Raw genomic sequence first — 15,168 nt, forward strand, 5'->3', positions numbered from 1 at the left:
AAATTAAAATAAGGCTTGTGAACACAATGAGCATTGCAAGCCATCTTGCCCTATTACTTGTGCTTGGATTCAATTTTGCAGGTCATGTGCATAAAGTTATATAATTTTCTGAGGGAAAGTCAGAAGCATCCACACCCTACCTTCCATGGGATAGTGCTTGCAAAATACTTAGCACAGTGCTTGACACATGCATCAGCGATTGCTATGTTATTTACTTGTGTTTTCACCCAGATAGTCACAGAGTGCTACCACAGAACTATCTATGGACAATGCTGGCTCTGGTAGCAGCTAGATGGGTGGCTTTTTAAACAATGCACTTTAAACAGATCCATTAAGCAGTCACTTCACTAATCCTTTTGTCCCTTAGCCCTCCCTCCCTGACCCTGCCTGGTCAGGCCTGTGTTTACAAACTTGGGCTTTCTTCCAGGCTTTCCACTGCTGGTACGATGTTCTGTACTCTTCCATCTTCTGTTCATATTCCTCCTCGTGCTCTTCCAACAATTCACTTATTTCAGCTTGAATTTCTGCTTCATATGCTTCTTCATCTGCTTTCTGGTCAACTTTTTCCCTTTAAAATAATTTACAGTACCTTGGTTATTTCTTGAAATTAAGAGAGCAATAACAACAGCTATTGGGCTCGCTGTGTGCCAGTTCCTCTTCTAAAAGGATTGCATGTGTTAACACAACCGCATGAGACAGACACTATTATTATCTGCATTTTATGCATGAGGGGACTGCAGCCCAGAGAAGTTAAGTAATTTGCCCAAGAAGTCAGAGTTGGGGAGTGGAGGAGCTGGAATCTGAGCCCAATCTATTGAACACTAAGCAATAAATGCCACTCTGAGTTAAATGACCCATAGAGTGTGCTGACGCGGTGTCTGTAAGTTCTCAGCTGATGGTGATAGACGTTTCAGCAGTTATTTCATTAATGCTGCAAGTCTCTGAGGAATCACTTCATTTTGGTGGTACCATCGAATCACTTTTTTGACTTTGGATTGACGATGTGAGTTTTTCTTTGATGGTTTTGCTGATACTCCTTCAGGAGACCAGCCCAACCCAAACCAGTGTTTCCCACGGTGTGCTCTGTAGAACTCTAGTTCTGTGCTCTGTCCTACCAAAAATAGATGCTGTGGCCATGTTGACACTAGATTAAACAAATGTGAAAATTTCCTTGCTGGTCATCTTTTCTGAGCCCTTTGTATGTTAAAGGACAGTGTGGCTGTGCAGGTGAGGGTGGCCAACGTGCAGCGCCACCAACCCACCCAGGACTTCGGACGGGGTCCAACTTGATGACTGCGCTGTTTCTCCTGGCACGTCGGCTTCCAAGTTCTTCTCTCCCTGTTTCAGATAAACGCAGTCAAGTGCCTGGAGCTGACAAATGTTTGCTTATGTCCATGTGTGGCCTGGTGGTTTAGCAACGGACAGTCCCCCAGGGCACAAGCTCTTACAGATCTCTACCAAAGAAATCACTTTGGATACATGGTGGTACCTGAAATTTATAAACATTGGGGAAATTTGGCCCCCAAATTATGTTCCATTTCTGATTATACAGAGGACCATTCACTTTTTGCATTGCTATTCAAAACCATGAATAAACTATTAGAAACTTGAATAATTTTTATAACAAAATTATGCTTTATCATAAGGTGACTAGATGAGTCAAGAATGTGGAAGAAAAGGGCACTCCAGAAGAATTTGGGAGACAGCTGCTTGTTGGAGGAAGGGGTATTATGACCTTATGGGTAAATTGCTTAGAAATTTAGTTTATCCTATAAACTTAAGGAAGGAAGCAGGGAGGGACAGAAGGAGAGAGGGAGGAGGGAAAGGAGGGAGAGAATAATCTACCAAAGATTTATATACTGTTTCTGTGGTAGCGGTAGCTTGGGAGATTTGGAAGCAGAAACACTAGAATGTCTGGGAGACATCCATGGTTTTTCTAGAATAGAATATTTGAATTTGTTTTTTGTTAGCCAATATTAACTGAGTAGATGCTAAGTCACAGGTGCTCTACTGGGGACCAGATATAAAATGACAACAAGGTCCTTGCTCTCAAAGAGCACATAATCATATATTTGTCCTGCAAAGTGTAAGATTTTCTTTTAGTTTTATGATTACAGCCCAAGAAAATCACAGTTTGCAGCTATCTTTTGCTAAAATATGACTGTTTTGAAAGCAATGTGTCAGACATATGCCTAAACTTTTTCCTTTTTGTGTAGACAAAAGGACACAACACTTATCCAGAAGAAACAAACAGGAAGGGACCAAGACCTACAGCAGAGACACTTTTGCATTAATACATAGAACATGGTTTTGTTGTGATAAACTACACTCTTAAGCATATGTAACAGTTTAGTGAATTCGGTAGCAAAAATGTTATCAAAGCTTACTTTTTCCAAACCACAAACAAAGATCAATTCCAAATGGATTAAAGATGAAATGTGAAAGATAAAACTATACAGGTTATAGGAGACAATATCGTAGAATATCTACATGACTCAGGGGAAGGGTTTCTTAAGCAACATACGAAAAGCACCAATCATAAAGGAAAAGACTAATATATCCTTTTAAAGTTAAGAATTTCTATTCATCAAAAACCAACAAAAAGAGTAAGAAGACAACTGTGGAGTGGGAGAAGATATCTGCAATACACACCACTAGCAAGTTCTTACGTCTAGGATATATGCAGAACTCCTGCAAATTACCAAAAAAGATAAAAAGACAAACAATCCAGTTCAAAAATTGACAAAAGCCTTGAACAGACACCTCACCAAAGAGGAAATCCAAATAATCATGTATGAAAAATGCTTACCCTCATGAGTAGTCAGGGAAATATAAATGAAAACATGCCACCAGATTAGCAGCATGTTAATGTTTGCCCCTACCAGGTGACATGCACGGTATGGACCTATGGGAACCCTGGTGAAAGTATAAACCAGCACAATCACTCTGGCAAATGTTTGGAATCAGCATGTCAAGTTGGAGAAATATATCCCCTCGGACTCAACAGTTCCACTTCCAGATATATTTCTGGAAAACTTGGGTACATGTATCCTAAAAGACAAGTACAGAAATGTCTATAGAAGTGGTACTTATAAAAGTTAAAATATGGAATCAACTCAAATGCCCATCAACAGTAAAATGGACAAATTTTGCTATATTCATATAATGAAGTATTATAAAGCAAAGATAACAAACTATGTGCTGTCAAGTAGCTGAATCTCGCAAACATAGTATTGAAGAAAAGACACAAGTGAATATTTACTAACGAATGCACACAATACACTTACATAAAAGTTGAATACAGGCAATACTAAACCACGTATTCTTAGGGAGTACACATAGATAGCAAAACTATAAAAGCAAGGAAACAATGACCTCAGAAGTCCAAGTAGTTGTCACATCTGGGATGGAGGGGTTGGTGTTGGGGAAAGGAACAGGCTGGCTTCTCAGGTAGAGTAATGTTCTATTTCTTAACCTGGGAGTGGTTACGTGGTTATTCATTTGTAATTATTTTTTAAACTGTATCCATGTTTTATACATTTTTCTCAACGTATGCTATAGCCCAATAAAACAATTTTTGAAAACAGCCTACTTTCTCAAAACAAGTTTCAAGGGTGTATTCGTAAACCTCTGGAACTCTCGGAGAGATTTCATCTCCTTCCAAACTTTAATGATGGTCTTAAGCAAGGTTCGATCTCTTTCTTGTTCAGCATCCCGCAGTTTTCTAGTTTGTCTGCAAGATATAATAATATGCAAGTATATGTTAAAAAGTTATGTAGGCGTGTTTGCAAATAAAAAAGAAATTACTAAACGCTACAGTGACTGTATATTCAATTTGATAGTTATCATTATTTCTAAACAAGTACCAGAAATCCAAACACCAATGCAAGTTTAAAGACAATAGGATACCGATTTGTTTTGAGAGGTCTATTTGATTTTGTTTTCTCTAGGTGAATCTAACTTCAATTAAACTAAATTATCTTTTACAATTCTTACTAAAACTATGCACCCTTAAACAGTCATCTTTGAAGTTAACAAAATAAAAGCCCAGTAAATGTAGCTCTCATGGAATACGTTATTGTAAACAAAGCAAAGTATGCTACTTACTGTCCCAGTTAGCAAAAAATACATTAAAACCTTTCTGTGTTAATACAAATCACAGGTTCCCCACTGAGGAAATGAAGTATTGTTATTGCATGCCTTGGATAGTTTTCAGTGCTAACCAGATTATCCATAATTTTGGCTGGATCTGAAGAGGTATCATTTGAAAATGTGTCCATCTTTATTTTTGTTATTTAAAGTGTTTTGGATTTAACACCTTACTTTAAGCCTTCTTTATGAATCATAGCCAAATCCAGACCTTGAATGCATTCTATCATGCTATTAATTAATTAATTAATTATGAGATAATCATTTACTTTTTGGACAAGTACTAATATGTCATTCCAAGGCATTCAGAAGTGTCTAGGAGATAGGAGGTGTCTCTGTCCTTATGGAGTTCATCTTTAGCTTAGAGGACAGGCACATACATAAATGACATAACACAGTGCGAGATTTGTCTAAGAGAGCACCACGAGAATCCAAGGAGGCAGCATTTCACAAATTAGCCCCTCCTACCTCCAGAAGGAAGGGCTGAGTCTGGAGGTTGTACTTAGATGACTTAGTCTGTACAGATGGTACAGAGAAGCAAGGAGGTCTAGGTTTCTAATCCATCAACTGGTCTTGTGGAAAAGGAAGATGGCAAAAAATGACAGCTGGTTAAAGGCTGGGCAGCCAAGGTGCAGGACTCTCTGAAGTCCTTAGAAAAACAAGTGACAAACTAGAATAAGAAACATTCTCCTCGAGGGACAGTCAAGCACCGTGGTTAAGGGTGCAGTTGTTGGAGCCAGATTACCCAAATTTGAAGCCTGGCTCTATCTTTTTCTAGCTGGACTTGTGCAAGACACTTTCCCTTTCCAGGCTGCTTCTGTACAATAAGGATGCTAGAGAACCGACTTCACCGGGTTGCTGGGAGAAGTAAATGAGATAATCCACTAATCCACATACTGTGCTTAGAACCTTGCCTGGTACTTGGTAAATGGCCCACAAATGTTACCTGTCACTATCAGGTGGTCTCTTCTTCTCTTATGACTTTAGCCGCTATCTCCCCTGCCTCAGTTTTAAGAATTGCAATATAAAATTATTTTACTGAGTTACACGACACCTTCAAGCTTTCTGATGTATTTGTTACTTCCCTTTTTAGTACCTAGCAAAATATTTTCCCAGAAATGCTAGAAAGGGGCCTTAGGAAGAAAAATTTGACATATGAGCTAAAGAAGCAGGGAATCACAAAAATATTTAATTTGCAATTGTGACCAGAGCTGCAGGGGGAGAGGGGAAGCCAATTTTGATTAGGGAGTTGGGAACACTTTTCTGAAGCCCAATGTTGATGTGGTCTGGAGTACCGACTCAACATTTAGCTCAGAGATGAAACTGACAGCCACTGGCATCTAGATAATATCTAAAACTACAGAAGTGGATTCATCAAAATGGTTAAGGAAAGAACAACATCTGAGGAATTCTGAATATTTATAAGCTGGGCAGAGGAGGAAGATTAGGCAAAGGATGATGAGGACAGGCAGCTGGTGAGGGATGAGGACATCCAGGAGAGGGTGGCGTATGGAGATGAAGGAATGACAATGTCTCGACAGGCAACACGTGGGGATGGCGCCGGCATCCAGAGCTCAGAGGGGTCAGAGCTTCTATTCCACTTAGTTATGTGGAGGTTTCAGGGGCCGGGGTGAGATCTGCTTCAGAGGAAAGGTGAGCATGGAAGTGAGACAGGGTGGATTGGAGACGGGAGGGAGTGGAGACAGTCTGAATAGCAAGAGGTTTGGCTGTGAAAGGAAATAGAAAGTGATAGTTGGATGAGCATCTGGGGTCATAGAACTTTTATTTGCTCAAGATCGAGCATATCTGAGGGTGAAGATCCCAGGAGAGGGTTAAAGTGTTTCCCTGTATTGCATGAACACCTGTGTTTCTTTCCTTATATATCCTGGTTCCAGTTCAGAGGACAAGCTGTGTGGTCAGGATACTGTTATGGAAGATAAAATGGGAAGTGCTTAAAGCAGTGCTGGCCCAGGTTAACTGCACCAGCCGAGGGCTCAGCAGATAATCGGGGTGGGGGTCCTCGGAGGCAGCGGATCAGATCCCAGGGGGCGTTGAGGAAGTGGGTCTGCAGGGTGAGACATACAGGAACAGATCGTCTGCCTAGAAACTGTTTTACCACCTAGTGAAAAGTCAGTAAAGGACTGAAATCCCCTCTTTTACTGGGTCATAAATGATGAATATCAGAGGTTTCATCTCCAGGGGCAGCAGAAGTATTGCGATGAGTCTACTGGGCTTGTCTGTAGGCCTCACATAGAGTTCTGGTTTTCAAATAGTGATTAATAAATACGATTTCACATCGAACCGTAATTGCTTTCAGAACAGCTTTTTGTTACCTTTTTCTTACCCAATGCATGCTAAAATAAAAATTATTTTCACAAGGAGGCTACAGTGTTTTCCTTTTAACATAAAAATTTTGTCATTTTTAAACAGTCTTCATACTTTTGCAATTACAGTCTACAAACTTCACTAATGTCCACTTTGCTGGAAGAATTTCCAACTCATGGCTAGAATTGTAAGAAGAAAAGCATATTTTGATGCTCATTGATTTATAATTTCCTACTCTAAGAATTTATTCTGTGGAAATACTCATACATGTACACAAATATATATATACACACACATATACATATTTAGGAAATTTTAATTACAGTATGATTTAAATAATAAAACATCGGAATAATACAAATGCCTATCAATTGGGGATTGTATAAACTAATGATATAGACCTAGGTGTACTATAATAGGAAGAGGTCTAAGATGCATTGTACATAAAAAAGCAAGTTACAGAATGGTATATGCAATATATGATCCCTCTAAGAAAATAAAATATATATACATGAGCACATCTATGTGTGTAAATGTGTATGTGTATGCATGTATGCCTGTATGCGTATGGAAGAACTAGCAAAAAAGTGTTAACCATTATTTTCCCCGAGGGATGGGACTTTAGGTGATTTTCACACTCTACATTACACTTTTCCTTCCTGTTTGGCAATAATCAGGGTTTTAATTTTTGAATCTTTAAAATATGAATAATTCAAAGAAACAGAAAAATACAGATAAATAATATGACACCTGTGGACATTTTGTCTCAGTTACTCAAGAGTTTTTTAGTGAAGTGCTTTGGTTATATTTGAAGACTTCCCGCATTCCATCCCTGTCCTTCTCTCCCAGGAGGAATAAGCGGGCGCGTGCTTTTCCTGTCTGAAGCACACGTGTGTACCCACAACAAATGAGTATTGTTTGAGGTGTTCTTTAGGTTTTATGAAGCATATCATACAGTGAGTATCCTCTTACAACTGGATTTTTTTCATTCAACATTGTTTTCCAGATTCATCTATATTGACACCTACAAATCTAATTCAGTCATTTTAACTACGGTATGGATGTCCACTGTAAGATACCAAGATGGGTTCATTCTGCTATTGGGTTATTTCTAGTGTCTTACTTTGTTGTTTTTGAAATGGAGTCTCACTATGTTGCCCAGGCTGGTCTCAAACTCCTGGGCTCAAGTGATCCTCTTGCCTCGGCCTGCCAAGCAGCTGGGATGATAGGCATGTGCCACCATGCCAAGCTGCTGGTGTGTTACTTTTCTGGGTAATGCTGTGCTCATTCTTGCACACGTCCCCATGTGCACAGGCAGATGTAGCTCCTTAGAGTACACACATACGAACAAGAATTGCTGGGTCCACGCTGATAGGCATTTTCGATACTTTACCAGTCTATGGCCAAGCTATTCTCTAAAGTGGTGGTTGTAGCAATTTTTGCTTATACCTGTAGAGTATGAGAGTGACCATTTCCTCACATCCTCATTCATATTATCAGACTTCAAATTTTAATATGATGGATGTATCTCACTGTTTTATTTGGCATAATTTCATATGCATTCAGTGCATTTAGAAGCTATCTGGAAAAATAAACTCTAAACAAGTGCATATCTAACAGAGGGAGAAAAGCAGTAGTTACAATTATAAACTTTACTCACCGAATTTCAGATTTATACTCATTGATGGTTTTCTGGATCATATCAAGAGACTGATGAGGTTTCTCTGGATTAAGGCCAGTCTGAATGGCATTTCTTAGAGCTTGAAGCTTAAAAAGATACGGATACAAGTTTTGAGTTAGAAACTCTATTGCCTACTGCAAGCAAGGTGAGTAGACCTACCCACTTCCAGGCAAAATGCTGCCAGCAGTCTGTGAATGGATGTTCAAGCAACCAGCTGTCTCTAACTTTCATCAAAATGAACTGTAACAGAGAATGTTTTATCTGTTCTTTAAAAAACTGGAATAATAAAGAATAGTGTATGTCTATCTTAGTTCTGTAGCCCAGATAATCAAGCCTCTTATGACAAATATTACTTTTATGTGTGTGTCTTAGAAACAAGTTTTCTTGTAAAGCTAACACTGGGTCTTTCTGGGTCCTGCACATACAATGCTATTCCTGTGATACAAAGAAATCATAAAATTAAAGACTCACAAAAGGAGGTATTGTGAAGTTATCTCTTACTTGGGCAGTGAGGTTCTAAAGTTGGGGCACGAGACCAAAGCTGCCTATAGTCAAAAATGATCCATGAAAATCCCGTGGGATAATGTCATGTTGGAAATAAATTCAAACTGGATAGCCATTTCTTTGAGCATTAGTTGAAGCAAGTGACTTGTGTTTAGGTGCCACACTGTGGGAAAATACATATGAAAATGAAAATGTCTCCAACGTCAGAAGGATTCTCAAGCCACCAATGGTCTCAGGATCTGAGATCACATAAGCAAGTAATAGCCATGTATCTTCCATCTAATACCTACTTCTGGTAGGTGTGATCACTCGTGCTGTTTACCTAAATCTTTCTCTTTAAAGCAAGTTATGTTTTAAGTGTACACCAACTCTATCCTCCTTTTTGTCTCTAGGTAGGACAATGTATCACTCATCCTAGACAGAGGGAACACATGAATGAGGGACATGAACATTTTGCTGTTAGAAAGTATTTTCATTGTTCTGGGCTCATTAGAAGAACCAACCCCACCAACAGTAAGCATGGAAGAGCTCATATATACCTTATCAGTAAGAAACTTTGCCTTGTTTCTCTGGTGTCTTGCAAGGTACTGATCGTATAACTGGGCCAGCTTGGCTGCCAAAACATGCTCTCGGCTAAAACAGGGATGATGAGTGAAGATTAACCCTGAAATATCAATGTCTAGCTGGAAATTTCCAGAAGGGTCTCCAGATCCAATCATATGCTGACTACGGTGGACATAGTTTACTGCCTGTGAAAGAGAGCAGAGTGTGGATGGAATATAGTTAAAGCACTTACTAGATAATGATGTTCTAATCCGCAGTGGGAAAATGGTCGAGTCGGATGGAAGATGCTTGATTACCTGTTTGCAGGATTTAGGGGCCTGCTCTTTTTTGAATACTTGAAAAGGAAAATGAAAGACCAGGAGTGAGAAAACAAACCACCTCAATCTTGCTTTTCTACATCTTTTTGGTTTCATTACTCTTCCAAGTCATAGTTCTGATGTTTTTCGTGTAGACGATCCTGTTTCTTGGAATCTTGGGTTTTGTAGCTGGTGACCTTGAATTCTTTTAATGAGAAAAGCATAGATTCTAGTTCAAACTGATGATCATTTGGATCATAGATATACTCTTGTGTAATGAAATTTTTAAAACGTGGAGAAATCTTTATTTTGTAGACAGCAACAAGAGACTAGCTTTTACTTAACCGAGCTCCATGGTGGCACCCATTTTACCTGGGGAGGAAGGAAGGTGGAATGCAAGATAACAGAGGAAGCGGAGTGCAAATGAGTGTGTGGAAAACAGAAAGGGAACTTTCCAGTGGGGATTCTGGGATTGTTTGCTATATAGTGTATCAGATAGATTTCTGTTTTTCTTTCGCAAAATCTTCAAGCTAATCTTCCTTGATCACTACTGCTATTGTGGCTGGGGAGCTCAAAGGTAGAGAGGAGATATCTCTGATTTTGTGTCTTTATTTTCTCTCCTCATTATAAAGCCTGACTAGAGTCAGGAAGTGGTGGTTTGAGACAGGTCACTCAATCCTTTCCTTTTGCAGAGATGAGCTTTGGAAGCCATTTATTTTATCTGGAAAATGATAATATAAGATCATGTGGTACAAATGTATTGTTAACAAATTATGAGGTTACATGGAAGTTGTAAAAACTCTAATCAGAATTAAAGCCTTGATTCCTCTTAAATTGTGGGTAACATATTCAGTAATCTCTTCATTTAATTCTTTTGCATGGTAAAGATGCTGGATTTAGGCCAGAAGGCTTGGATTCTAGCCCTGGGTCTACCTTGAACTTGCTCTGAAATCTTTGGCCAGTCACTCTATGTCTCTGGGCCTCTTTTTCCATCTGTACAAATGGGAGGCTGAGGACAAAGATTCAATTAGCATTTTGTAGATCACTAAGCATCATATCAAGCATTTCACGTATGTCACCTCATTTATTCAACGAAGATTAATGGATGTCTACAGTGTAGTAGAGCCTGTCTTCAAGCAGCAATGAATTTAGAGGGAAAGACAGCCCTAGGATCTACAAGTGTTAAGCCTGGAACATGCCAAGAGTGGTACAGAAACCCAGAAGAGGAGATTCTAGCTAACATTATTCCCTATCAGACTAAAAACAGAGAAGAGGAGGTATATATTGTGAATGTATGCATGTGCGTGTATACATGCATATCCATACAGAAATGTATTCCTATTTGTTTTATACTGTGAGCTGATTTTCAGTTACCACTAGTCATCAAAATGGTGACCAATATTTGCATTTACAGTAGAGCCCATGGATATGAGTCTTCATTTACCAGTTAATTTGTCATAGTGTTGTGCTGTTGCCTGCTTTGTACTAGTTTTCATAGGTAAGAATATATGAGTTTATTTCATTTTAGCCATTCAATTTTATATCTTTTCCCCCCTGGATTAGTAGACTGTTAATATATATTTAGGACTTATGGTTTTCTGTAGGGCTCTAATATACATTTGTAATAATAAAAGATCAATTTTATCCTATAAAATAACATTCAGGCTATCTTTGATGAGAAGATCTACAGATTTTCTATTTAAAAAATGCCCTTGTAAAATGGGATGTGTTTACAAATATTTTAGGCTTGAATAGGAATAGGTTAACTATATTTCAGCACTTTCCAAAATATGCATTATTTCCTAAATCTGCTTCCCAAACCTACATCATCCCATATTCCAATAACTGCTGGCAGTCTCCATCTTAAGCTCAGCTCAAGCAAGTATAAAAAATTTCCAGGATTCCTGGTAGTCATTAGGCTAGACCACTCAAAGGACCCCAACTCCTTTTTTATTAGGGAGAAAGACTCCTAGTTCCTTATCTTTCTTTTTCTTGTATCTGTTTTCCTTTCTTATATGTTTAGAACAATCATGAAAACAGTAGCAAAAATTTCTCCCAAGAATCTTCACTTGGATTTACAGGAGGAAAGACCACTCCTACATGGATCATTTTCCTCTGATTTTTTGTATCTTATTAAAGTCCTGTGCCCTGTGTGGTCTTTGAGAGGCCAGTTCTGATCATTAATATCCTTATACTTCAGACTCCAGCAATGGAGAGGCATTTCTTTTCTCTGTCATTGAAGTATTGAATTATAAACTGTATTATTGCTAGAAGTATTTAATCTGCATGTGGCCATTCTGTATGTTATGACAACTTATATTACCTGTATTAATTAAAAATTTCCACCTCACAAAGATGTACAACTAAACATCAGTCCATAGACAATGGAACATTTCTCTCTAATTGCTTTGCAACTGCTAATTCTTGCCTCACCTTTCTTCTTGCCAAAGGGTTTCAGAGTTATGAGATCACTCAGGGTGTGGCTCTCAGGTTCCTTCTTGTACTTTTTTGGTATTAGTAAGTAACGTTGGTAGAATGCTTCTATATACTTGTAATGTTATTCAGATCAAAAGTACTTTGCATTTCCTTCCCCAAATCTGCATTAGCTCATTTTCCAATCATTACTGGTGATCTCTACCTTAAGCTCAGCTCGATCAAGTACAAAAGTCTTCCAGGATACCTGGTAGTCACTGGGCTAAACTGATCAAAAGACCCAGCTGTCTTCCTGTTAGGAAGAAAGATTCCTAGTTCCCTTTTTGTGTTTTTTTTTTGGGGGGGGGGTTGTATCTGTTTTCCCTTCTTGAATGTTGAGAACTATCATTAAAATAGTATCAGTAATTTCTGTCTAGGAGAGATAATATTTATAGAACATATTTAAATTTTGAAATTGATTTGATTCTTCAAGTGAAACTGAAAACCAAAACTGTAAGAGGCGATGAGTATGGATTATTGACGTTCTCAGCATGTGCAAAGATACGTACCAAGTGAGGAAAAAATTAAAAATTATACAGAAATATAATAATCATTGGTGAGATTAAAACACAAGTTTCTACACTTGTCCTGGAAAAACAATAGCAACAAAGCTTGAGTCCAGCACAGAACCCAAGATAGATTCTATAGCCATTATTCTTGTCTTCCCTGGGAAGCTTTCTAATTTCCTGTTTTCTGGGAACATGCCATGTCTCCTGGACATGAGGGGTGGGTACGTTATCTACTTAACAACTGAATAGTATTCATTTTTGGTATCGATAACGTGAAATAGGTGGAAAAATATGATCCCTTTTCCCTCTGGAGTCTTAAAGCATAGGCTATAAAGGGTCATGTCCCCTAATATGTGGACAATTCTGGCCTGCCTGCAACAGGAGAGAATGAGGCCCATCAACATTCAAGGAGTGCCGGGCACAGTGGCTCATGCCTGTATTCCTAGCACTCTGGGAGGTCGAGGCGGGAGGATCGCTCAAGGTCAGGAGTTCGAGACCAGCCTGAGCAAGAGTGAGACCCTGGCTCTACTACAAAATAGAAAGAAATGATTTGGACAGCTAAAAATATATATTGAAAAAATTAGCCAGGCATGATGGTGCATGCCTGTAGTCCCAGCTACTCGGGAACCTGAGGCAGGATTGCTTGAGCCCAGGAGTTTGAGGTTTCTGTGAGGTGGGCTGACGCCATGGCACTCTAGCCTGGGCAACAGAATAAAACTCTGTCTCAAAAAAATAAATAAATAAAAAATTAAAAAAAAAAAAAAAAAACATTCAAGGAGGACTAGAGAGAAGAGGTGGAGAGAGAGCCTGCTGGCATCGAATCCCTGGTCCCAGCCCCTAAGGCCCTGTGTTCTGAAGCTCCTCCTTCAATTTTGTGATTCATTCTCAGATCCTTTCTAGTTTTGTAAGCCACCAAGTTCCCCCTTTGCTTAAGCTAGTTTGCATTGGCTTTCTGTCACTTGCAACAGAAAGAGTCCTGGGTAGTGCAGTGCTTAGAACACAGTGGGTGAACAAAGCTTCTATGAAAAACCGGTGAGAACAGTGGAGGGGGAAAGTGATGATTTTATCTAGTTCACTACCAAGGAGGTTGGAATCACGACACTTTCCTCAGAACCACAAGGTTCCTAGAAGGGGGGCTCCTATGAAGCACAGGGGCTTTAATACCCGATTCCACTTCTATATTCCCACCCAGGGCACAAAGTCTCTCTAAGGCCAAGTTTGAATGTTGCTACCTCTGTCTTCCCATAGTTTGGCACAACTAAGAATACAGTAGACTTTCATAAGAATGGAAAGAATAAAAAATAAAGAAATGAAAAAAGAAATGGGGTACGGGGAGGAAATTCATTTTACACTGTTTATGTTTTACCCACAAATATCCCATGTGGCATTTTTATTTTTTAGTTTTGAATTTCTTCCTTCTTAAGATGTACTAAATTGCATTCTTTCTCATTTGAGGTTTAACTTTTTTCTTTGTATGATATCTAATCTCTTTTTACCTTTCTCTATCTTTCATGATCTCTTCTCAATTTAGAAACAACAGAATATTTCACTTTTAAAAAATACTTTTTTCTCTCTGTAATTAAGAATTTTAAAAAGTAGGGCTGAATATCAACTCCCTTCTAAATAAAACTCTTAAATTATCTAATAGGAGGGGATAGAATCCATCATTTGAGTTGAGTCTAGTATTTCTAACCAAGGAAGAACCGGGCTTGATTGTAATGGGGGATTGGCTTAGGTTAATCCTACTGGGCTGAGTTAGCATCAGGCCTGAGAACTGTGAGACATAAATCCATCAAGGCTTTGTTAACGAGCCAGGGAATTGCCCACTCATGCTTTGACACTCTGACTTGGTTTCCTATCATTTGGATACCAGGATTAAGCCAGGCTCTAAAGAAAGCTACTCTTTTGCAGGAGAGACAGCTGACTCAAAGAGAGTAGTAGAAATTTCTTCTAAATACGCTCAGCAAAATCATTTTAATGATATTCGGTTTGTACTTTTTTTGAGGTGCTTCTGTGTGCCAGGCACCTAGCAAAGTGCTAGAGTTGAGAAGAGGACTATAATTCAGTCCTGGCCCCTAAGTCACTCTCAGCATAGCCTGGGAAGGGAGAAAGAAAATGGATTAACCATCCATGAACCAAACAATCTCTGCATGTTGATCTATTTCTCTGCTCCAGCATCGTGTCAAAGACTTCTGTATGGAAGGTCTGTTTGGACATGAGACTGAAAAGATAGCCTGCATGTGTTTAAAACTTTTTGTTAAAGGCAAGCCTATTGCATGGAATAGTGGAAAAACACAGGTTTTAGCATCAGACCTGAGTAAATGTAGGTAAACGTTAAAATAAATAAATAAAGTTGTAAAAATATTAATTCTGAAAGAAAAGCATTGTGTTTTGAATCACTGGAAGGTTGCATAATCACATTAAAAAATTGAGGTATACAAGTCAACAATAAACATAGCAAGTAGGTAACCTGTGATGGAAGAACAAAGAGATAGGTATAATATCTTCTCTGTCAATAATTTAAACCCTTTTGCTTCTTCCTTATGCAGTCTAATTCATTCTTCATACTTTGCTATGTTGAAAGCCCAGCCCTCTAAGAAATGCTGTTGGAAGACTACAGCCTCTTTGGACTTCTTTCTTCTTTGACTTCTCTTGCTCTGTGATACTT

The 15,168-nt window shown here is 38.7% G+C and overlaps 1 protein-coding gene across 4 annotated transcripts in view; it reads right to left on the reverse strand.

Moving 5' to 3' along the window:
• CC2D2A (coiled-coil and C2 domain containing 2A) overlaps positions 1–15,168 on the reverse strand; it is a 122,442-nt gene that overhangs the window by 64,536 nt on the left and 42,738 nt on the right. For all 4 annotated transcript variants that reach the window (XM_069493995.1, XM_069493996.1, XM_069493997.1 and 1 more), the window contains 4 exons: positions 9,199–9,408; positions 8,135–8,241; positions 3,593–3,733; positions 412–568 (listed from right to left, as the gene is read on the reverse strand). In XM_069493995.1, the coding sequence (XP_069350096.1) occupies positions 412–568; positions 3,593–3,733; positions 8,135–8,241; positions 9,199–9,408 (615 nt within the window). The remainder of the gene's footprint in view (positions 1–411; positions 569–3,592; positions 3,734–8,134; positions 8,242–9,198; positions 9,409–15,168) is intronic.

The sequence above is a fragment of the Eulemur rufifrons genome, chromosome 19 (assembly GCF_041146395.1).
Source record: "Eulemur rufifrons isolate Redbay chromosome 19, OSU_ERuf_1, whole genome shotgun sequence".
NCBI lineage: Eukaryota > Metazoa > Chordata > Mammalia > Primates > Lemuridae > Eulemur > Eulemur rufifrons.